The sequence below is a fragment of the Chelonia mydas genome, chromosome 7 (genome assembly GCF_015237465.2).
Source record: "Chelonia mydas isolate rCheMyd1 chromosome 7, rCheMyd1.pri.v2, whole genome shotgun sequence".
Classification (NCBI taxonomy): Eukaryota; Metazoa; Chordata; order Testudines; family Cheloniidae; genus Chelonia; species Chelonia mydas.
The window spans coordinates 73,967,414-73,993,049 of record NC_057853.1 but is presented as its reverse complement, the minus strand read 5'-3'; the positions used below and the strand labels follow the sequence as shown (position 1 = coordinate 73,993,049).

At 40.7% G+C, this 25,636-nt stretch overlaps 1 protein-coding gene across 7 annotated transcripts in view; it reads left to right on the top strand.

Annotated features, from left to right (window-relative positions):
* The window catches only part of CCSER2 (coiled-coil serine rich protein 2), a 132,647-nt gene that overhangs the window by 66,402 nt on the left and 40,609 nt on the right, over window positions 1-25,636 (top strand). For 6 of the 7 annotated variants that reach the window (XM_037904474.2, XM_037904472.2, XM_043551365.1 and 3 more), the window contains exons 7-8: window positions 20,986-21,069; window positions 25,138-25,224. In XM_037904474.2, coding sequence (XP_037760402.1) covers window positions 20,986-21,069; window positions 25,138-25,224 — 171 coding nt within the window. The remainder of the gene's footprint in view (window positions 1-20,985; window positions 21,070-25,137; window positions 25,225-25,636) is intronic. The other variant, XM_043551364.1, reaches the window with a different exon arrangement.

Below are 25,636 nucleotides of genomic sequence, written 5' to 3'. Positions count from 1 at the left end.
TTTTGGTCTGTCTGTTCTGTGTGCTTGCCGGACACAGATCAAGGAAGCAAGCAATCCAACTCCATTAGAATTAGTAAGTACTAGCAAGGGAATGCATTAGCTTATTTTTGTTTTGTCTTGCTTGAGGGTGGGGGGAGATATTAGGGGGAAGTAGAAACTCCAAGTGGTCCTTTCCCTGAGTTTGTCTAAATCACTTGGTGGTGGCAGCATTACCTAATCCAAGGTACAAGGGAGAATTTGTGCCTCGGGGAGTTTTTAACCTAAGCTGGTAGAAATAAGCTTCGGGAGTCTCTCATGTGGGTCCCCACGTCTGTACCCTAGAGTTCAAAGTGGGGAGGAAACCCTGGCAACTATGAGGCATGTTTTCTAATCCTTTAATCATTCTTGTGGCTCTTCTCTGAACCATCTATAATTTATCAACATCCTTGAATTGTGAGCACTAGAACTGAACACAGCATTCTAAGAGCGGTCACACCAGTGTCAAACATAGAGGTAAAACAACCTTTCTACTCCTACTTGACATTCCACTGTTTATAAATCTTAGGATCACATTAGCTCTTTTGGCCACAGCATCAGACTGGGAGCTCATGTTCAGTTAATTATCCACCATGACCCCCAAATCTTTTTCAGAGTCACTGTTTCCCAAGATAGAGTCCCCTATCCTGCAAGTATGGCCTACATTGTTTGTTCCTAGATATATACATTTACGTTTAGCTGTATTAAAACATATTTATGTGAGCTCCATTTACCCCATGGTGTAAAAGGGACAGGTTGAATGGTAAGAGCAGATGATAAGGCTTGGAGCCTGTCAAACAATCGATTGGAAAAATGGGAATTAAGGCTTTTTATCTGATCCATAATAATATGACCTTCTGCTGAGTTACTACAGAACATATGGTATGCAAACTCACAACTAGTTAGTCACATGTAATACTTTAGCACCAATGCCATTTTTAAATTGGGGATAGAAATCTAGATGATATACTCTTGCCAAAGTGAAGATTTCAACATTGTGCAGGTTAAACTCCTTGTACCTTGAAGTAGTATTGCATCAGCTCTAAAAATGAATTGTGTGTCCGTCCCCCAATTGGATGTTAAAAGTTGCAGCAGAAGATGTTGATAAGATTATTTCATTTAAAGACATTTGATTATTTACAAAGAACTACTGTATCACATACACACAATATCCCAATTAGATTTTAAAATGCATTGTAAAGGAAGCTGTTGAAGACTCACATTTGTAGTTGACTTAGGACAGTAAAATCTAAAATTTTCTGACAGTCTAACCTAGTTTCAGATCCAAGAGTAAACAGAAGTTTTATTTATAACATTAGCAACAAAATTTTTCTATTACTTCCCTCCTCACTCTGAACTAACTCTCTAACCCTGATGTACCATTGAACTAGTGTGTTAGAATAGCTATGTAAACAAAGGATTGCGGCATGTATCATACTAGAACCCTTACACCAACATTGCCCACCACCTCCAACAGCTCCCTTGACTGGCTGTTGTGCCTCACACACCCACATTTCTCATCCTACTCCAGCTCCCATTAACTATTCAACAAAGTTTTAGGAACAGATCTTGTGAACAGATTAGCAGAACTGGGAGATCTGCCAGAAACTTTTCTGAAATGTGGGAAAATATCGCTGTATTAGCCTAAATACTGTCACTTTTCTTAATTTTCTTTTCCATTTAATTTTAATATTTGAAAATTTTTCTTAATTTTAGACATAAGTAAGGCTCACTGTAACCTGTCAGATATTGCTGTGTCTACAGATCTAAGAAGTGTCAGAGCCTCTCAAAATGGATTCTTGGGCAAAATTTGCAAAAGTGCCCATTGGCCTTCACTGTGACTTAGGGTCCTAAGTCACTTAGGTGCGTGTGGAAAATTTTGCCCCTTTTAAGTGTCCTCATTATACCTTGTGAGCGGTGCGGTAATCATTCAGGAATATATACTTTTGAATTAAATCTCTCTCAACTCTAAAGCTCTTCAAAGCCGTATGAAAGAATACAAAGCTTTCTGTTCTCTATGGCCTAAGCTGTGTGAATTGTGAACAAGGCTGTAGCTTTCATTTTTGCTATGACTCAGTTTATAGGAGATGATTTGCTTAGTTGCCCCTCCCTGGCTAGGCTTGCATATTGCATAGCAGTTCAACAACAGTATATTTGACTCTAGACTTAGGTAACACCCCTCTTTTGAAAGTTATTTCTCGTCATTCGTGGGAAGTCTACTTTATTGTAAGAGTAATAACCTCCAACGTGGCTTTTGCGTGACTACAGCTGATCGCATTTAATTATCACTCTAAACCTGGGTTTGTAGGACAGGCTCCACTAATTGTTTCACATACACTGCTGTATCAAAGGCTAATCTTTTGGTTATTCAAATATAAAATTAAAATACATACACATGTAAATTTGTGAAGGAGTTAAGAAAATGTGATATGCTGTCTAAAATGTTGTATTCCCTGACTCTTAAAAGTTTTTAAAATAGTTTTAATGATGCCTGGATTTTCAAGAGATTGCTAATGGGATACGGAAACTTTTACCTCTAAAAGCATTGCTTCAGATTTGGCACTGGTAGGTAGGAATCAATAGCGTAAGGCGATGTCTACACTAGCACTTTTGTGGATAAAACTTTTGTTGGTCAGGGGTGTGAAAAAAAACACCCCCTGACCAACATAAGTTGCACTGACAGAAGCACCGGTGTGGACAGCGCTTTCCTGTCGACAGAGCTACAGCCGCTCGTTGGGGGTGGTTTAATTATGCCAACGGGAAAGCTCTCTCCTGTTGGCATAGAGTGGCTACACAGGATATGCTGTAAGGTGTTTAATGTAAACATAGTCTAATTGTTCTTTGGCAGTTCTGAAGTGGCCTCAGTTCAGTTCCTAGTTGGCACATAACCTTGTTGCAAAAAACCTGATGCACACTTCATTGAAACACCCCAGCAAAAAAGTGAAGTCATAGCACCTGCAAAACTCTTCTTGATCAATTTATTATCTTTTTGGGTTGTCAAAACTTTGAAAAACTGTGTAATATATTAAGAAATATTTATGTGAAATGTTGGTTAAAATGGGATTTGCTAGTTGTGACTATAGGGTATACTAGTATTTTAGGTAGAGTGAGAGCTGTTGTCCCAGTCTTCAGGGGTAGCTAAAAGTTTTTATTTTGCGTTGTTGGTGTTGAATGCCTTCCTATTTGTTCCTGACAACTTGACCTTCACCACCTATTGCTGAAATAAACAGAACTGCCACTTGCTTTCTGCTCACCTTTAGATACTAGTAACAGAAACAAGTGTTAAACTTTCTTTGAGAATATATTGTACTTGAAACTTTTCTTACGATCATTCTATGATTTTACTTAAACCTAAACCGGATGAAGGAAGCGTTGTTAAGAAAGTAATCTGTGTTCTCTATTAGATTAGCTGGTCCCCTGTGGAATTCGGAAAAAAACCCACCAAAACCAAAAACCATTCGATTCCTATGTATTAGCCTTTTAAAAAAAAAGAAAGAAAGAAAGAAAAAAAGACTGGTTCTCTGTCTGAGAAAATCATCAGAAATCAAGCAACAGAAAACTCAACATTGCTAAATAAGAATGTTGCTATTCATAAACTATCTGAAATGGGTTTTCTGTGGAAAAACAAGTTATGCAGTGAGCATTACTAAATGGCTTGTCTTCATTATCTTCTCTTGTATTCGTGGAGCATGTGCAGTAGAGAATAATGGGCATAATATTCAGTATACTCACAGGAGGGATTATATTTCAAACTAGACTGGAAATACTACATTTTAGGAAATTAATTTTGAAAAAAAAATCGAGAAACCAATTAAAAAAACCTTAGAGTCAGATGTGACTAAACTTAAAATGTTTAGTCTCAGCTACTTAAGAATCCCATAATTCTGACAGAAGTTGAGGTATACCCTTAAACTAAAATAGTAGTAGGGGAAAGAGGAGGAACACTGTGGTTAAATAAGGTTCAAAACATAGTTGGAGCCAAACAGACAATGGAAATCCAGCTGAAGTTCAACCAATAGGAAGGACCATAAATTATGGCAGGTAAAATGGAAAATGGAAACTAACATGGCTAAGACGGAATATGAAAAGCAAATAGCCGAAGGGGGTGGGGGGAAGGGAAAGAGTGAAATTAAGTATGTCAGAAGTAGAAGTCTTTTGAAAGAATCAGTGGGTTTGCTGGACTACCGGAGAGCAAAGGGAGCAATTAAGGAAGATAGAACACTGTGGAGAAACTACATGATTTTTTTCATCAGTCTTCATTACGGGTGGGGAGAGCACTGCCTCCAGACTACTCTTTTCAAGTAATGAAGTTGAGGTATTGTCAGATTAAAGTGTCAAAAAAGGGAGCAAATTGATAAAGCAAAGAGCAATAAGTAAAGATTGCTGCACACAGGGGTTCTGAAGGAACTTCAAAATGAAATGGCTGGACTGTTTTTATCAATAGGTAATCTTTTTTTTTTTTTTTAAAGTTATTCTACTGTACAAGGGCACTGGAGGATGGCAAGTACCTAATTTTAGAAAGCTGCTGGATTGATCTTGGGAATTGCAGTCTAGTGAACCTTAACTCAATAAAAGGAAAATTGGTTAAAACCATTAAAGATAGAATTCAAACTAGATAAACATAATATGGTAGAAACAAACAGCATAATTTCTCTAAAAGTAAACTGTGCCTCTCATCTACTGGAATTGTTTTAATGTTAATTAAACAGTGGGTAAAACAACGTACTATTTTAATATGTCTGGACTTTCAAAAAGCCTTTGACACAGTCCCTCATAAGAAGCTATTAAGGAAGAAAAGTACTATTCTCTTGACCTGTGGAACTCTTTGCTACAAGTTATTGTTGTAGTCACAATAGAGTTAAAAAAAAGAATTAAACATTTTATATGATAATGAGAACATACAGGCAGGCTATTAAAATAAATTAGGGATATAATCAGTCATGCTTCAGAGCACAAGGAAATCACTATCCTACAGGGGAGAGGAAAAACATGCAGTATGGGCAAGTTATTCCATAACTGTCAATTCTGGGTCTGCTTTCACGTTCCTACAAAAGATCTGGTATTGCCTACTGTCAGAAACAGAAGACTGGACTAGAGGGACCACAGAAATTGCCATACTAGATCAGACCAATATTCTTGTAAGTTGGATAAATAGGAGAAAAGACAAATTCAGCAATGCGGTTTGACCTGCTAAGTTTTGTTCACTTAAATTTAACTGAGGTACTAAGTTCATAGAAACCTTTGCATAAGTTTTGACAAAGAAAATTTAACACACTAAATATGGAGTTTTCTGGTTTTTTTTGTTTTTTTTTGTTTTTTTTTAAACAACTTCAAATCACTAGGACAAGGATTTTCAAATCCATTATTACTTCTGAAATGAAAGTATGGTGTGAACAACCTATCCATACTCCCAAAAGAAGAAAAAGGTATGTCCTATTTTCACAGGGACCTCTCTTTTATGCTGGAGCGCCTCCTCCTGGCTGTGTTTTGGGATTAGCTCTTTTGGCCTAACACCTTCTTTTTGCAGTTTCTTGGCCCCTTGTCTCATACTTTCGGTCTGCAGCCCTCACTTGTTTTTCAGGAGCTGCAGTGCTTCACCTTTGTGGCTCAGCCCTCCGGCCAAGTCACAAGAGTATTTCCCTTCCAGGGTACTATTCAGGTCTTCCTCACAGTCTCAGGCAGTCCATAAGTCTGCAGCCCTGGCTGGGCCGCTCTCTGTGGCAAGAACACATGGTCTCAGACAGCCTCCAAATTCAGTGCTCAGATTGTGCCACTCACTCAGTGACTGGTAGGGGAGCCCAAGTCTGCCCTCTACTCTGAGTTCTAGTCCAGGGCCCCATCTCCAGAAGCAAAGGTCGGGGCAACCACAAACCTTCCTGCTGATCCCCTCAGCTACTTCCTACTTGCCTATCCCAGGCTTGTATTCTCCACCCTTCCACCTAAACCCCTTTCCTCTGGATCTGCCAGACCAGGGGCGGGCAAACTTTTTGGCCTGAGGGCCGCATCGGGTTTCCAAAATTGTATGGAGGGCCAGTTAGGGGAAGTTGTCTCCCCAAACAGCCAGGCGTGACCCCGCCCCCGCTTCTCATCCCCTGACGGCTCCCCCAGGACTCCTGCCCCATCCGACCCCCGCTGACCACCCCGGACCCTCCACCCCTGACTGCCCCCTGCCGCCCCATCCAACGCCCCCTCTCACTCCTGACTTGCCCCCCCCCCGGGACTCCTGCCCCATCCAACCACCCCTTCTCCCTGTCCCCTGACCACCCCCAAACCCCTGCCCCTGACTGCCCCCTGCCACCCCATCCAACCCCCCCTCTTCTTCCTGACTGCCCCCCCGGGGACTCCTGCCACATCCAACCCCCCTGTTCCCTGCCTTCTGACCACTCTGACCCCTATCCACACCCCTGCCCCCTGACCACCACCCCCAACTCCCCTGCCCTCTATCCAACCCCCCTGCTCCCTGCCCCCTTACCGCGCTGCGCCGTCTAGAGCACTGGATCAGGCCGCAGCTCTGCAACTGCGCTGCCCGGCTGCCCAGAGCGTTGCGCCGGTGGCGTGGTACGCTGAGGCTGCGGGGGAGGGGCCAGGGGCTAGCCTCCCAGGCCAGGAGCTCAGGGGCTGGGCAGGAGGATCCTGCTGGCCGGATGTGGCCAGAGGGCCGTAGTTTGCCCACCTCTGTGCTAGACAAACTCCTCCGTTTGGGTCCAAATCCCCCTCTCTCCTTTGTCCCAGGGAAAGTGACTACAGCCCTTTTCCCTGCAGCCTCTTTCTACTACCAGCTCCCTGGCCTTAAAGAAGCCCTGCCTTTTCCTGCAAAGGGGAGCTCCCCCAGATTAGGGCTTTTCTCAGTCTAAGTGTCCTCCTGTTTGCAGCCTAACAGGTTAATTGGCCCATCTGGCGTACGTTAACCCCTTCAAGGCAAGTGTGGGAAGCACACAGCACCACACCTACGTATATACATTAGATCGTAACAGACTAGTAGCAGCAGCTAGTTTCATCTTGAATATAGTATTGTATTAATTTAATGCCTCGGTTTCTTCTGTAACAACCAATTGTGGTCTAGCCAAATACCCTTATTTTAAAACAAGTTTAAGTATTTTAATAAAAAAAAATAAAATTCCATAAAGAAACATTGGTGTACTCTGCTAGCGATACACCTCTGGATTCAAAATTTCCAATTTTTAAAATCCTCATTTCAACAAGAAGTTCTTAAAGTCACTTTTCTGGGATACCAGTACTAGTTACCCCACAGCATTTCACCCAGTGTGTGTTAGTCTGTGACCTCATGGATGCTGATGGAACAATGGGGGATAACAACACTGCACTGTGTAAAATGAAATTCTGACTTACCGAAAGAGTCATGTCTTTTTCAGCTTCACTGGAAAACATACGAAGAATTCAATATAGGCCATATGGACAAAGGATGGAATTGGTAAGGAGGACTTGAGCCCATCACAGTGACAGGTCAAAGAGAGACCCACATGCGGCGATGTACCTAGGCCCCTTTATTGTCTTAATTCAGCCCTATCTCTAGTCAGATGTATGCCTGTTATCCGTATCGTGAACCCACAAAATGTGCTTTCCTTCTATACGACTTCTATTTTTTCAATTATATGGGAGCCTTTGCTGCTCTTCATTTTTTCCAATGACTTTTTTTGAACATACGCTTGTAATACTGTTTATAACACTTCCTTATTAAATCTCTTATCTTATGAAAATATTCATGTTTAGTTTTTTCACAATCTAGGCATTCACAAGTAAGTGGTATGGCAACAGAGCAGGATGACAAATCAGAGCAGAAGAAAAGTTGGGTGGTTTTTTGGTTTGCAATGACAGCATAGTCATGATTTGTGTGTCTCTGAAACAGTTCTTCAGAGAAAAAGGAATCTTTTAGATAAATTATTCAATTGAGAAGTTGGGAAGACTGCAAAGTAGGGCATGCTGTTGATTTACAAATCAGTGATAGAAGCACAAAGGTTTAGTGTTTGTGTCAATCTGCATTTCTAGTCTAGAATGTTTTGCTGTAGTTAGTGTGAGATTCAAACATCTAGGAAGATCAAAATTAACGGAACTATGTTTTTCTCTGGAAGTTCTTTTGATCCGTATGTTGATTCCTTTTCACCGCATGATGAGAGCCTTGAACATTCTAAGCAATGGCAGTATGAAATGGAAACTGGTCTCTACAGATTATGCACTGGAAAATAGAATGGGGGTTGGTGAGGATCCATAGGGGAGACCAGGCATGTCCTGTGGAGCCACCATATCCTCCACAACAAGAGGAGTAGGAAAGACTCTTGTTCCAGTGCAGAAATGTTGCACTTTTTTTTTTCTGCTCATGAGATGCCCAAAGCTTCTTTGTGATGTTGCTAAATTCTGGCAAAGATACTTATTCTTTCTGTTCTGAGGCTTGGTTGTTTTTTTTAATTGACACATGTTTATTGTCTAAAGATTAATTGTATTTCAGGGTTGGGGTGAATGTAGTTAAGGATTGCTGTATTTGTAATAGCTGTTTTTGTCTCTCCTGCAGACTATGGCAAGACACTTTTCTTTCCCTGCTCAAAAAAAAAAAAAGCAAGCTTCAGCATTTTTGAATGGGCCTTTGTTTTCTTTTGTTCCAACATAAATGATGCCTATCCATCATCTACACCAGTGTTTCTCAAACTGGGGTCCAGGGGCCCCGCTGATCAACTCCTCCCCACTCCCTCCCAGCTTCCTGCACACCGGGAAACAGCTGTTCAGCGGTGTGCAGGAGCACTGGGAGGGAGGGGGAAGAGCGGGGATGGGATGCGCTCGGGGGAGGGAGTGGAAAGAGGTGGGGAAGAGGAGGGGGCCAGGGATGGAGTGGGGGCAGTAAGAGGTGGGGCGGGGGTGGGGCTTTGGGGGAAGAGGAGGAGTGGGGGCGAGGTCTGGGGCTGAGTGGCAGGCTTGTGGGGCGGGGGGTCTGCAAAAATTTTAAAATCAAAATGGGGGTCCTCAGGTTGCTAAAGTTTGAGATCCACTGATCTACACCACTATATATGGGACTGGGATAGGTTTCAGGATTTTCAGGTGGATAAATTGGGGCAATTCCAAATTTAAGATTATCAAAAATGTGAAAATGTTAAGAAATCTTCAGGTAAACACTGCTGTAGAAGTGCTAACATTTAGAGTTTTACAAGGGATAATGGTTCAAATAAACAAGAGGACTGGTAGCAATAATCCCCCAGCCACTGGAGGATTTTGTAGTACTTTGTATATGTTAACTAATTGGCAGAATGGTAGAACAACAGTAACTAATTGGGAAAACTTGTAGCAAATAATTAATCATAACACCCCTTGAAGGTAAGTAACTTTTCCGATTTTATGGATGGAGGAAACTAAGGCCTGGCCTACACTGCGGGGGGGAATCGATCTAAGTTACCCAACTTTAGCTATGTGAATAACGTAGCTGAAGTCAACGTACTTAGATCTACTTATTGTGGCAAATGGACTGCTGACGCTCCCCTCGTCGACTCCACCTGCACCTCTCGCTCTGGTGGAGTCCTGGAATCGATGGGAGAGTGCTCGGCGGTTGATTTATCGCATCTTCACTAGACCCGATAAATCGATCCCTGCTAGATCGATTGCTCCTGATGTTAAGTGTAGACATCCCCTAAGAAAGGTTTGGATTGGATTAAAGGTGATTGGATTAGAGCTACAGAGCCAGGATTAGAATGGCTAAATTCCTTGTGCTATGTGTACGAAAGTAAAATGGTCTTGTGGATTACTTGTTATCAACCTGCCCTTCTTTGTAGCTCGACATTGATGCTGATTGGTCAGTTATAGAGCCAGTATGGCTGCAAGTGGCCTGCTGGAAAGCAGCTTGCAGCAAGCTCATAACCTTCAGCAGCAAACCTGAGCAACGCTGTCCTCACAGCTGTGAATTTGTCTGGGTTCCTCTCAAATTAAGGGAATGGTAGTTGAGTTTTTTTCATGGACCTCAAAGTAGATAGTCTAGTGCTAATGAAAAATGAGGCAAACCATCAACTCCAATGGTTGACTTATTTTCAAGGCTGTCTTCACAAGGAAAACTGAGATTAACCGAATATTTTTGGCCCCCAAGATAAGCAGGGAACATCACAGGCTTCACAGATCTTCAGAGACTGGCTCTCTAGGTAAGCCTACTGTATATAGTTTTAGTTAAACTAGTGAATTGGGTAAGGAGAGGTATTCTTGATGTTAGTTTTTAAAGCCATAGGATACTTCAGAATTTGTTAGTAAATAGCACTATGGAAATCAGTAATTGAAACTCATATGCTTCATTCAGTTTTCATATTAGTGAGTCCAATATTTTTTGTTATTTCTCCCCCATGTTAAATAACTGCTACTTTGGGTAATAGCAGAGCATATCAACTTCACTGCTGATTGCACACAACATAACTGCTATTCTCTGCTATTTGAAGGCAATATTTTATAATTGTAAGTGTTAGAAATTACAGTTTATACTGGCCCTTCCATTTATACTGAAAAGACTTAAATAAGCAAACAAATAACTTTAGAAAATTAGAAGCTGGAAAAGGGAAAATGGGTTTGAGCCCTATTTTTACTACTTTATGATGTATAACGGAGATCTGAAATTTCTTTTAAAACAATCTATCAGAAATAACAGTAATATGAAATCCTGCTTCTATTCAGAAGTGTTGGTTTTTTTTATTGTTGCATGACTGCAACAGTCTTAAAACCCCATCGTTTGAACTATGAAGCCTACTCCTAACAAATTAAAAGGCAACCTAACCTCCCCCACTGCAACTTGAGACCATTACTCCTTGTCCTCTCATGTTCTACCATTGAGAATAGTCTAGAACCATCCTCTTTGGAACCACCTCTCAGGTAGTTGAAAGCAGCTATCAAATCCCCCCTCCTTCTTCTCTTCTGCAGACTAAACAATCCCAGTTCCCTCAGCCTCTCCTCATAAGTCATGTGTTCCAGACCCCTAATCATTTTTGTTGCCCTTCGCTGGACTCTCTCCAATTTTTCCACATCCTTCTTGTAGTGTGGGGCCCAAAACTGGACACAGTACTCCAGATGAGGCCTCACCAATGTCGAATAGAGGGGAACGATCACGTCCCTCGATCAGCTGGCTATGCCCCTGCTTATACATCCCAAAATGCCATTGGCCTTCTTGGCAACAAGGGCACACTGTTGACTCATATCCAGCTTCTCGTCCACTGTCACCCCTAGGTCCTTTTCCACAGAACTGCTGCCTAGCCATTCGGTCCCTAGTCTGTAGCGGTGCATTGGATTCTTCCATCCTAAGTGCAGGACCCTGCACTTACCCTTGTTGAACCTCATCAGATTTCTTTTGGCCCAATCCTCCAATTTGTCTAGGTCCCTCTGTATCCTATCCCTACCTGCCACTGTATCTACCACTCCTCCTAGTTTAGTATCATCTGCAAATTTGCTGAGGGTGCAATCCACACCGTCCTCCAGATCATTTATGAAGATATTGAACAAAACCGGCCCCAGGACCGACCCTTGGGGCACTCCACTTGATACCGGCTGCCATCTAGACATGGAGCCATTGATCATTACCCTTTGAGCCCGACAATCTAGCCAACTTTCTATCCACCTTATAGTGCATTCATCCAGCCCATACTTCTTTAACTTGCTGGCAAGAATACTGTGGGAGACCGTGTCAAAAGCTTTGCTGAAGTCAAGGAACAGCGCGTCCACTGCTTTCCCTTCATCCACAAAACCAGTAATCTCACCATAGAAGGCGATTAGATTAGTCAGGCATGACTTGCCCTTGGTGAATCCATGCTGACTGTTCCTGATCACTTTCCTCTCTTCTAAGTGCTTCAGAATTGATTCCTTGAGGACCTGCTCCATGATTTTTCCGGGGACTGAGGTGAGGCTGACTGGCCTGTAGTTCCCAGGATCCTCCTTCTTCCCTTTTTTTAAAGATGGGCACTACATTAGCCTTTTTCCAGTCGTCCGGGACTTCCCCCGATCGCCATGAGTTTTCAAAGATAATGGCCAATGGCTCTGCAATCAGAGCCGCCAACTCCTTTAGCACTCTCGGATGCAACGCATCCGGCCCCATGGACTTGTGCACGTCCAGCTTTTCTAAATAGTCCCTAATCACTTCTTTCTCCACAGAGGGCTGGCCACCTACTCCCCATGCTGTGTTGCCCAGCGCAGCAGTGTGGGAGCTGACCTTGTTCGTGAAGACAGAGGCAAAAAAAGCATTGAGTACATTAGCTTTTTCCCCATCCTCTGTCACTAGGTTGCCTTCCTCATTCAGTAAGGGGCCCACACTTTCCTTGGCTTTCTTCTTGTTGCCAACATACCTGAAGAAACCCTTCTTGTTACTCTTAACATCTCTTGCTAGCTGCAGCTCCAGGTGCGATTTGGCCCTCCTGATTTCATTCCTTACATGCCCGAGCAACATTTTTATACTCTTCCCTGGTCGTTTGTCCAATCTTCCACTTCTTGTAAGCTTCTTTTTTATGTTTAAGATCCGCAAGGATTTCACTGTTAAGCCAAGCTGGTCGCCTGCCATATTTACTATTCTTTCGACACATTGGGATGGTTTGTCCCTGTAACCTCAATAGGGATTCTCTGAATTACAGCCAGCTCTCCTGGACTCCTTTCCCCCTCATGTTATTCCCCCAGGGGATCCTACCCATCAGTTCCCTGAGGGAGTCAAAGTCTGCTTTCCTGAAGTCCTGGGTCCATATTCTGCTGCTTACCTTTCTTCCCTGTATCAGGATCCTGAACTCGACCAACTCATGGTCACTGCCTCCCAGATTCCCATCCACTTTTGCTTCCCCTACTAATTCTTCCCGGTTTGTGAGCAGCAGGTCAAGAAAAGCTCTCCCACTAGTTGGCTCCTCCAGCACTTGCACCAGGAAATTGTCCCCTACGCTTTCCAAAAACTTCCTGGATTGTCTGTGCACCACTATAGTGCTCTCCCAGCAAATATCAGGATGATTAAAGTCGCCCATGAGAACCAGGGCGTGCGATCTAGTAGCTTCTGCGAGTTGCTGGAAGAAAGCCTCATCCACCTCATCCCCCTGGTCCGGTGGTCTATAGCAGACTCCCACCACTACATCACTCTTGTTGCTCACACTTGTAAACTTAATCCAGAGACACTCAGGTTTTTCTGCACTTGCATACCGGAGCTCTGAGCAGTCATACTGCTCCCTTACATACAGTGCTACTTCCCCACCTTTTCTGCCCTGCCTGTCCTTCCTGAACAGTTTGTAACCATCCATGACAGTACTCCAGTCATGTGAGTTATCCCACCAAGTCTCTGTTATTCCAATCACGTCATAATTCCTTGCCTTCACCAGGACCTCCAGTTCTCCCTGCTTTTTTCCAAGGCTTTGTGCATTTGTATATAGGCACTTGAGATAACCTGCTGATCGCCCCTCATTCTCAGTATGAGGTAGGAGCCCTCCCCTCTCATGCGCTCCTGCTCGTGCTTCCTCCCGGTATCCCGCTTGCCCACTTACCTCAGGGCTTTGGTCTCCTTCCCCTGATGAACCTAGGTTAAAGCCCTCCTCACTAGGTTAGCGAGCCTGCTCGCAAAGATGCTCTTCCTGCTCTTCCCTCTCTTCCTTAGATGGAGCCCGTCTCTGCCCAGCACTCCTCCTTCATGGAACACCATCCAATGGTCAAAGAATCCAAAGCCTTCTCTCCGACACCACCTGCGTAGCCATTCGTTGACTTCACGATTCGACGGTCCCTACCCCGACCTTTTCCTTCCATGGGGAGGATGGATGAGAAGACCACTTGTGCCTCAAACTCCTTTATCCTTCTTCCCAGAGCCACGTAGTCCGCAGTGATCCACTCAAGGTCATTCTTGGCAGTATCATTGGTGCCCACGTGGAGAAGCAGGAAGGGGTAGCGATCCGAGGGCTTGATGAGTCTCGGCAGTCTCTCCGTCACATCGCGAATCTTAGCCCCTGGCAAGCAGCAGACTTCTCTGTTTTCCCAGTCAGGGCGGCAGATAGATGACTCAGTCCCCCTGAGGAGAGACCACCACCGCCCGCCTCCTTCTCTTGGGAGTGGTGGTAGTGGAACCCCCAACCTCAGGACATCGCATCTCATGCCTTCCAACCAGCAGAGACTCCTTCTGCTTTCTCCCCCAAGACGTATCATCTGGTCCACTCTCCGCAATGGTACCTGTGGAGAGAACATAAAAACGGTTACTTACCTGTGTCTGCGTTGCTGGTACCCGGACATTCCCCCTTCTTCTTCTGGAGGTCACATGTTGCCAAGCTTCTTCACTGGCCTCTTGGCTCCGCTGTGCAACCTGCTCTAAATCTTTAGAGCTTTGTGCTCGTAGAAGCATATCCTGACTTTTGTCCAGGAAATCCTCAGATTCTCGTATGCAACGCAGGGTCAATATCTGTTGCTCCAGACCTTCAGTCTTCTCTTCCAATATGGATACTAGCTTGCACTCTGTACAGACAAAGTCGCTTCTGTCCTGTGGAAGAAAGACTGGCACATCCAGTGCAGGTCACAATAGCTGAACACCCCCCCTCCATATCACCTTCCTACTATGAGCTTCCTCAGAGAAGCTGGCAAGATGTAAGCCTCACTGGGCTCACCCCAGGCGAACTCCCAGGCAAACTCCTGCTGTGTGCTGCTCTGCTGTTCCACGCTGCTCAGCTGGTCCGCCGCCACTCAGCTGGTTCGCGGAGCTCTGGCTATTTTTAAACAGCCAGGCTTCCCTGAAACAGACACTCCTTTTATAAGAATCACATCTGTCCCAGTAGATTCTTTCGAGCAGAGTATTTTAGTTAGTATAGGAATGACTTTGTCCCAGTGGTTTTAATGACTATATGGAGTTGATTTTTATAAATGGAGTGCACTGCATGTATAAATAACTAAATATGTCACGCTAAAGAACAGGAAATTGAGATTTGAGATACACTTTATTTGGCTAATTGTTAAGTATACAGTGACATCAATTTGAATTCAACCACTATTATTTCTATCAGCAAGTAAGATGAAATTTTAGTAAAAAATAAATTAAAAACTTAAACTGAAGTCACTAGTTTGTTTATTTATTTTAGTGGAGCACAAGACTTCTGTGATTGGTAAATTGCAAAGTTTAGAGGAATAGTAATGTATTTAGGTATGGTATGCTTTCCAAAGAATTCTTGATTTTAACTGATGATACCAAATAGCCTCATTATTCTCTAGCACTCTGAGGTTCTGATTCAGCAAGATACTTAAGCATGTGCCTAACTTTAAGCATGTGACTAGTCCCATTGATTTGCTGAATTGGAACCTTAATGAATAGATCTCCTCTAGTTTTGTAGGCTGCAAAGAGAAAATGGGTAAATGGTCCAAGTGAAACTAATGCAAATTATGGTAGTTAGATTTTACCTTAGCCCTATATTTGCCTTTCTCTGCTGAAAGCTTCAAAAGCTTAGCCTCATACAAGAGCAGGAAACTGACATACATTTTCAATCTGTGTACAAATTGCAAATTTCAATACTGTATTTTAATTAGTATAATCAGATTTTTGCAGAGAATCCCCAAGGTGTAATGATTAGTTTACCTGACTAAGGTGGTAATCGGTATGGACTCTGAGATCTGTTAATTTATGATGGCTTATTATGAGGAGGACGGCGTCTGTCTTTTAACTCTCCTGGTCTTTTAGAGATTTTACTTTTTTTTTCTTTTTTTTTTTTCTTTTTGAAAGGAATGGAATAACAGTGTAAATGTTTTTAAAGTACTTTTTCCTCTCTTACTAAATGTATTGCTTCTCAGTGTAGACGCATATTAAAAAAAAGTAAAAAATTATATATCAAGTACCAAACTAAATGAAACAGCAGAAGGCACACTGTTACATGTGTCAAGTAAATTGAATGGTAATATTTTCAATATCAAATGGGGAAAGCTTGTGTGTCTCACCAAGAGAAGTTGGTCCAATAAAAGATATTACCTCACCCACCTTCTCTCTCTAAAAAATTATAGTCCAAAAAAGAAATGGGAGGCCAGATCTTACATATTGTGTCTTCGTGCCTATTCAGGGATTTGACCTGCACAGTTTTAGTCAAATGGGGTTTTTATGGCATCTTAGGGGAAATCAGAATTAGAGGCAAGTAAAGCACTCTGTTATTAACCACCAATATTTTATATTAAATACTTCTTCCCACCCTAAAGTATAGATGTGACAATTATAGATGCAGGCTTGAAAATTTTAAATCAGCACTTCAATATTTGTTATATATACTTCAAATATATTGTAAAAGTACACTAAATCATTTAGAGTGACGTAAGTTGCATAAGAGAAAATTTAAATTTCTGAAACAAAGGGCTGTTAAGTATTATATCTAGGTGTATAGCATTTAAAATTAAACCCATAACATTCATTAACGCCATTCTAAGACAATAAAATCAGCTGATCTGTAATGTGACCCTTAACAAAAATGCAGATTTCTTTGGAATGAAATTAACTTTCTGTGTGGGTTGTAGACTCACTGCTTCATATTCCACTTTAAAACTGAAATAAAAATGTCATGAATAAATTCAAGTGCCACTCTAAGTAATAGCCATTGTGATTGCAAAATGGAAGTCAGCTCAATTCTTAATTTAAACTGATGAGAACTGACTGCTTAGATTTAATCCCAGGGCACTGTAAAAGAACTATGCCTTTTGAGTCTTACTCTGTTGTCACCAAATTTGTATTATTGTACAAAATAAACACATTGTACGTAAAGTGGCAAAAGTTATTTATGAAAATATGGATGTTGCTCTTCAGAAATGTAGCAATTAAGAGGAGTGAGTAGGGGGGGGCAGCCTTTTGTCTTTTAACTGTGTTAGTTTTTCCAGTAGGAAGATGGAGGGGGAGAGCACATGTATTATGATTTTATCGCTATAGATAAGGTGTGTGGATACTTTCCAAGTGTCATGACTTACTTGGGACCACTTCTGATTTCAGCTCTGAGGCTCTGGTTTCAGCAAGGTACTTTAATACATACCTAACTTTAAGCACATGACTAGTCCAGTTGACTGCAACAGGGCTCCTAAAAGTTAGCCACATGCTTAAGTACCTTGTTGAGTCAGGACGTAAAAGTCCAGTAAAACAAATTGGAAGAGAAAAATCCCAACAAAAATAATTAAATTGAAAATATGTATGGAAAACGAGTGTCTCAGATTACTGGTAGTCATAGCCAACAGAAAAGGACAATCCTTAAACAGAAGGATGTGGATATAAAGCAGCAATGATCGATCTTTTGTCAAAACAGAGATTGCTTGGTTTAAATATCAATGCAATCAATGTCATTTGTAGGCTGTGTAGAAACAGTTTCTGTATTATAGGTTCAGTTTTCAGCTTTCTACGTGGCTAATTAAATGTGAGACATTCCAATGTGTAGAACAAAAACACAATTAGTGTGTTTCCTTGTCTAAACTTGAATAAATGTCAGAAGTAATCATAATAGGACTACTGGAAATGGAGATTTATAAGCTGTTTATCACGCGTTTTAAATTAATTAGAAAATAGTTACAAATAGCATTGGATTAATTTTCTGTTTTCTCTAACAGCACCACTTTCCAGAATCAACTTTCAATTAAGGAAATTAGGTAAAATTGTTTTGTGTTGCTGCTGATTCGGTTTTTATTATGTAAAATTCAAATTAGGCATATTTGGAAAGTATTTGTTTTCGAGTTTCTTTGGATTTACATCAAATTGTACTGAAGCGGTCCTCATTGCAAAGAAGTGTTTTATTGAGTAGCTACATTAGGCACAAATGTGACTAGCCTAATTATATTTACATACATCTATTAGAAAAATATACATTTAACCTTTTGATATTCCTCTATAAATAATAAAATATTCCAGTTATTTAGAAAATGTCAGTTGAATAAAGAACTTATGTATGTATGTATGCGTGTTGCTGTTTGATATGTTGGCGGTTGACTTACTAAACTTAGGTCCAATGTTACATGACCGCATAAGAGAACAGCTTCATTTTATGCATTATTACATATTTCTGAAAATAAAGGTTTACATTCAGTCATTCAAATTTCCCAAAAGGTGTCACATGACTACACATTATATCTACCCAGTCAAAATGTAGTATACCTTAATAGCTAGTTGTAGTTATTCTTGCTAATCCTGTTTGAAGCTCCCTTTCTTTACATAGGGAAAATAGTGCTCCTGGTGCTAAATTTTTCATGTTGGCAATACAGCTGAAAAGAAAGAGGGAAGCAGGAAAACAGTGAACTCCTTCTAAAATAACTGTATTTGTAGTCATTATTATGCAGAATAGGGTGCTGAGGTTCCAGTGGACGTATATTGTTAGACCTGTGTACTGTAAGCATTGGAAGTGACTCATCTAATCATGGGAAGAGCAATGAAAATGAACTTGCATTTTGCTTTGATTCTGAAAATATAAAAGTGTATGATAGGGCTTAAAAAGACTATAGCACATACAAACCTTTTGTTGCTGATGTGACATATCCTACGCACGTTAATTCCTTTTGTAATGAAGTCGGTAGTTTTAACTAGAATTCCTCTTTAGTTGTCTGCATCTGCGGGTGACAAGAATTATTCGAGGCCCCTTTGACAGTCTTTTTTAAAATGTATGCAAATTAATTTTAAATTGTACGTTGAATTTTCTATAATAGTTTTCATTTCCCGTGCATAAACTGATACCTGTTTCTTTGTGTACCCTTTCTCCTAAGTGCATATAACTACGGGGAAAGGCATAACCATTTAACATAACATTTAAAAGGCATTTGCCGTGTAATGAAATCACCAGATACTGCTTGCTTCTTACTGAGGCCTAGCAGTACCTTATTCCTTTAAAAGTCATCCTACAAATATCTTAATCAAAGTGGACCATTATCTGCCCATATGAGCGTATTGCACAGGTGACAAGCTGCACAGAAGGAACTAGCAACAGCTGGTGAAGTGAATGGCACTCTATATGCCCTGTGAGGTTTAAGATAAATTACAGTCTCCACCAAGTGGTCAAAAGCCTTAGTAAGAAAAGCTGAAATGAAATTTGACTGTGTTGAGGATCAATAGTCAGACGGTAAAAAGAGCAGAAGAGAGGTCATTGTAAGGAGCAGTGTTGTATCCTGCAAGTGTAAATTCAATTTAAACTTTATTATAACAAAACCATTTTTTACAAAAAACATGTGGTCATTTCTACATGGTGTTTAAGGATGCTGAGGGTTGTGAAGTATGGCTGCTGCTGCCAGTGGATACTGGCAAATGGAGAAGCAAACATGTAAAGGAGAATCTCATAAAAATACTTTACCAGTTCAAACTACATTGTAATTTCTTCCATATAACTTTTTTGAGAATTTTTATAATTCTCTTCATTCAGCGACAAGTGCTCTGTGTAATTTAATAGCAAAATTCTATGGGAAGTAATTCACATTACGGGGAAGAACACGCATATCCATGGTAATTATTTTAGTAAGATCCATTCGGTTTGTTTAATTAGTCTGTGGCTATAGAGGTACATTTGCACTCATGAAATCTAGTAGTGTGACCAGAACTCTTTGTTTTGCCTGGTTACAAGCAGATTGAAGGAAATGCAGATCATATGAGTTCTCCAAATGCTATCTGGGGCATGTGGGGATCACTGAGCAAATATCGAGAAACAAACAGGATCAGTCTTCATCCTTCCAAGTGACCAGGATAGCAACCACAAATAATCCCCTTCCCTTTCAGAAGCTAATGAGCTAGGCAGAAAGAGAACCCTTTTTCTCCATAGCTTGGGAGCAGGAGTGAAGCCTTGAAGAACCTTAAAATAGTGTGTTGCATTGTAATGTTTGTGTTGTGGTGTTGTGTAGTGATTTGAGGCAACATATGAAACGTAATACAAATGTGGTAACATGACATGAGACTCTCTCTCCAATGATTTTGTCTGATTTATTCTTTGACATAACTGGCTTTTTAAGACTGAGTATCACTGGTACAGAGCATTTCACATTATCAGCTGTTTGTCATGGCTGTTTAAATGCTTCAGGAAGCAGTCATGCAATTATCTTTTGTCATCTTTTCAGGATCTTTGTAGTTGTACTGACTGTGCTTAATTTCAGAATGCAGTGCTAAAAATAAAATGTGCTCTCTCACTCTGCACCATATTGGGCTGATTTAAAAAAAAATTAGGGTCTGATAGTTGTGGATTCATTCTGTATTAGTCAACCTATTAACAAGCAAAAATATTTAAGTTTAAGAAATAATCCCCAGTTGAGGTAAGAACTATTTTAGAACTTAGGTGTGAGTCACATTTTAATATTGGTCAGACATGTTATATTTTTTCCTAATTATTGCGACTCTTAAATAGAGACACATGCATGGGATTCTGAAAAGTGAAACATTGCAAATGTAGCCTGGTTTTCAATAATAAGGTACACTGTTTCAGGGCTCTTTGGTCCACCACTCCACTGTGTCCGTCTCACTAATTTTTCTGAACAGGTATTTGGAACCATTGGGGACCAGGTTTCTTGTTCTTAGTTATAGCACATGTATGTGGTTCACTGTTAGTATTATTAGAGATGTTTTGACAGACCATCCTTTTATAAGGCATGAATTGTAAGTGAAGAGATGGTATTAGCTAAACAGTACAATAGTAAATATAAGTACAGTGTCACAGCATTAAAAATACATTTTGTTCCAAAACTGCATAATTGCAATTTATTTTGCTTTGTAAGAATAGTGGAAATGCAATGCAAATGGTGGTACAAGAAGAGCAAGGAAGAATGTCATGAATGTGATCTAAAAAAGCATGTTAGGGGTTTCACTTTTTTTTTTTTTTTAATAAAGCTTGTTTTAGTTTTGAAATGTAGCTCTTGATTCTTGTTCATTGCATGACTTCTTAAGTGGTATCGAAAAAGTTAATCTCAGCTCTCTTAATATAATAGCAAGGCTCACAATTTTTATACTTTGGTGTCTGAAACTGACTTTGGGAACTAGCTATTCAGCAAATAAACAGAATGGGCCTTTGTTTCTTTCCTTTTCTCTGGCAGAATGATGAGAATGTCTCTCTTCAGGACATCCCACTCTCAATACCATCAAGCCCAGAACCACAGGATGTTGAGCCTATATATAAGGTAAATTGACATTGACTGTATTGCAGAATAGCATAACTTTGTTTCTGTCAGTATTGTATACAATTGTAAAGTTAGCACTTCCAGATCAAATAAGCCAGTATAAAGCTGAGGTGAGAAACAGTTCTTATATTTATAATGGTCCTATCTGCTCAGTGAAGTAATACATTCTTTGACGTTGTAATAAATTACCTCTTTAGTTCTTTAATAGCTACGCCACAAATGGACAAATTATATTCTTGCATATGGCAGTATATCTTGCAAATAAGGTACACAATATATATTTTACAATTTCTTGTGTAGTATTTGGTTACACCTTGGTTCCTACACTTCAAAACAAACAAACCCCAAAAGCTGTTGACTTGTTTTTATAGCATCTAAAGTTTGTTCAAGTGAAATGGCCTGCTTGAATCTTTAAAACAGAGTGCAAATTGACACACAAGTTAATTATTGAAAAAAATATGCCTTTTCATATTTGCAGTGGACATGTTACAATAATGGCATGTGAAGTTCTTGGTTTTAATTTTATAGATTGTATTTATCCTAAGCATTTGCTGATCTTTTTGTCCCATAATGTTCACAGGAAGGAGCCAATCCTTAGAAACTATGACAACTTACACCATCAGAGGATCTTCCCCAAATATGGCCATCTCTCCACTTCTCCACAAGCATTTTAATGAGTGCTAGATTGTAGTCTCATTGCCAAGTTTTCATTCCTTCTGTAAAATAGAACACTATTTTATTTTCAAGTATGATCACAGTGTAATTAAAAAGAATGAGGAGTGTGAGAAGTACTTGTGGCACCTGAGAGACTAATAAATTTATTTGAGCATAAGCTTTTGTGGGCTAAAGCCCACTTCGTCAGATGCGTGTTGTGGAAAATACAGTAGGTAGCTAGATATAGATATAGATATATATATACACACACACACAGAGAACATGAAAAAATGGGGGTTGCCATACCAACTCTAACAATAGTAATCGATTAAGGTGGGCTATTATCAGCAGGAGAAAAAAAAACTTTTGTATGTTAATCAGGATGGCCCATGTCAAACAGTTGACAAGAAGGTGTGAGTAACATTACTCACACCTTCTTGTCAACTGTTTGAAATGGGCCAGTCAGCCTCACCTCAGTCCCTGGAAAAATCATGGAGCAGGTCCTCAAGGAATCAATTCTGAAGCACTTAGAGGAGAGGAAAGTGATCAGGAACAGTCAGCATGGATTCACCAAGGGCAAGTCATGCCTGACTAATCTAATTGCCTTCTATGATGAGATAACTGGCTCTGTGGATGAAGGGAAAGCAGTGGATGCACTGTTCCTTGACTTTAGCAAAGCTTTTGACATGGTCTCCCACAGTATTCTTGCCAGCAAGTTAAAGAAGTATGGGCTGGATGAATGGACTATAAGGTGGATAGAAAACTGGCTAGATTGTCGGGCTCAACGGGTAGTGATCAATGGCTCCATGTCTAGTTGGCAGCCGGTATCAAGTGGAGTGCCCCAAGGGTCGGTCCTGGGGCCGGTTTTGTTCAATATCTTCATAAATGATCTGGAGGATGGTGTGGATTGCATCCTCAGCAAGTTTGCAGATGACACTAAACTGGGAGGAGAGGTAGATACGCTGGAGGGTAGGGATAGGATACAGAGGGACCTAGACAAATTGGAGGATTGGGCCAAAAAAAATCTGATGAGGTTCAACAAGGACAAGTGCAGAGTCCTGCACTTAGGACAGAAGAATCCAATGCACCGCTACAAACTAGGGACGAATGGCTCGGCAGCAGTTCTGCAGAAAAGAACCGAGGGGTTACAGTGGACGAGAAGCTGGATATGAGTCAACAGTGTGCCCTTGTTGCCAAGAAGGCCAATGGCATTTTGGGATGTATAAGTAGGGGCATAGCCAGCAGATCGAGGGACATGATCTTTCCCCTCTATTTGACACTGGTGAGGCCTCATCTGGAGTACTGTGTCCAGTTTTAGGCCCCACACTACAAGAAGGATGTGGAAAAATTGGAAAGAGTCCAGCGGAGGGCAACAAAAATGATTAGGGGACTGGAACACATGACTTATGAGGAGAGGCTGAGGGAACTGGGGATGTTTAGTCTACGGAAGAGAAGAATAAGGGGGAATTTGATAGCTGCTTTCAACTACCTGAAAGGGGGTTCAAAGAGGATGGCTCTAGACTGTTCTCAGTGGTAGCAGATGACAGAACAAGGAGTAATGGTCTCAAGTTGCAGTGGGGGAGATTTAGGTTGGATATTGGGAAAACCTTTTTCACTAGGAGGGTGGTGAAACACTGGAATGCGTTACCTAGGGAGGTGGTGGAATCTCCTTCATTAGAAGTTTTTAAGGTCAGGCTTGACAAAGCCCTGGCTGGGATGATTTAATTGGGGATCGGTCCTGCTTTGAGCAGGAGTTGGACTAGATGACCTCCTGAGGTCCCTTCCAACCCTGATATTCTATGATTCTATGATATTTAAAAGGGACACTGACAAAGTTGAGTGGCCCAAAATAGATCTGTTTTACCTGTTCGATTTGGGTTGATCTGGTATGTGTTTTGGGTGCTGCTTTATAAAAAAAAAAATCTTTTATAGTGTTATCCATCACTGTAGTATTTGAGTATGTTTCACTTAAAATTGATATAAAATCCACCAGTATCTACAGGCTGCAGTTGCAAGAAACTGATAGTATAGGATTTTTTTAAAAAAATGGACCAGAAATAGGAAACAAACAAAATTAGAGGACTATTTCTTAGATTTGGCTATGTACTGGAAAGGACCTGCATTTTAGAAAATAGTCCAATAGCTGGCTCTGCCCAGACGGACTCTTGCTCCTTTGTGGAGTTCCATTTAAGTCAGTAGGGATCAGCATCGATGCAAGGAGACACCTACACAAGCAAACAGCAAGACTGGGACCTAAAATACTTATGTTTCAGGGACTCTGTGCAGTGTAATTGTATTTCTGCTCCTTGTACTGTGGTCCTCTTTTGAGCTAGTTACGCTGCTTGTACTATCTCAGGTCTTTCAGAAATGTTGTCTTGAAACATGAATAATTCCTAGAAAAAGAAAGTATTGCCTTCTGTTTTCAAAACTAAACCAGGTTTAATTGAGATTCAGTTCTTGTGACTTTTAAATCTTCTTTAATGGGTAGCTGCGTGTGGTTTGCATTACCATAAGAGATCTTTGAGTCTAAGTTTCATCCTAACGCAGCAGATAAAAGCAGTCTTTACTAAACTGAAATCCTATGCAAATGTTAACTGAAAATATGCCCCCACAATGCCTTGTGTGTAGCTGATTAATTCGTGATTAATTCACTGTTAAATACTTAAAAATGCCACAGAAAGCAAAAGATGTTAAGAAAACTCAAAATAATTTCATAGCTGTCAAGGTTAAAAATCGTTGAAAACTTTGCATAAACATTTTTCTCTTCAAGTCTTACGTCTCCTGTTTGATCCAAGTTAAAATTCAGCTCAACAGGGCTTTTTGTACAATGCAAGAAATAATTATCCTTGTTTGCAAATTTTTTATAAAATGTGATTAATTTTGTTATTTTCATTCTATTCTATTAGTCTACTTTCATGTGACAATTTTAAAATTGCAATTCACACAACTTATAGTATTGCTACTTATTGTTAGACAAACAGGGTTATAAATATGCAGTAATTCTCAGTGATGAGTTTTTTCTCAATAGCTTATGTAATTTTGAAAGATCATAAAGCCATTGTGAATAAAAAGGAGCTTAAAATACTTTTATTGGAACTAGCGTACATTAAAAATTTAACAATAGACAGTGTGTTTGCTCAACCCTGTATCAGTTCAGCCAAGTTTCCCCACTGTTTTTAGCTGTACTTTCAGCATATGTACATATAGCCCATGTCAGCATGTAGACAATGAGATAAAAGCAGAGCCTAACATATATTTTAGGAGGAATTTATCATGATTAATACATATTTTCCTGCTGGTGCTTCAGCAGCATTTGATTTACTATATCCTGGGGAGATGTTAAATTAGATAGTGTTGTCTAGCCCCATGTAGAAAACTTCATGTTGCCTATTTTTCTATTACTTCATATGTCAGACTGAAGATCTGCTAAATGAGATCAGGCAGCTTAAAGAAGATCTGAAGAAAAAAGATGAAACAATCAAACGATTAGAGCATCAGCTTGTAAGCATAACTATACATTTTGCTCATTAAAACATTTGAATAATAGACATGTATGCATTGCAGAGCATATATTTGTATAGTAATTCTCCTGAAGACTTTTAAGTGGGCTAGATTTTTGACTTTGATGTTTTATACTTTCAAGATCACAAAGAAGTTAATTATTAAGGCTGCAAGTCTGTCACAGAGGTCACGGAAGTAACAGATTCCATGACTTTCCGTGACCTCTGTGACTTCTGCAGTGATTGGTGCTGGCTCAGGGGCTGCCCGAGCCTGGCAGCCCCTGGGCCAGCAGCAGAAGTTTGGGTATGTGCGAAGGGGCTAGGGACAGGGGGTTGGGGAGTGCGGGGTGGTGCTTACCTCGGGATAGGGGGCTCCCCAGCTCCCACTGGCATGGCCCTCCTGCAGCTCCTAG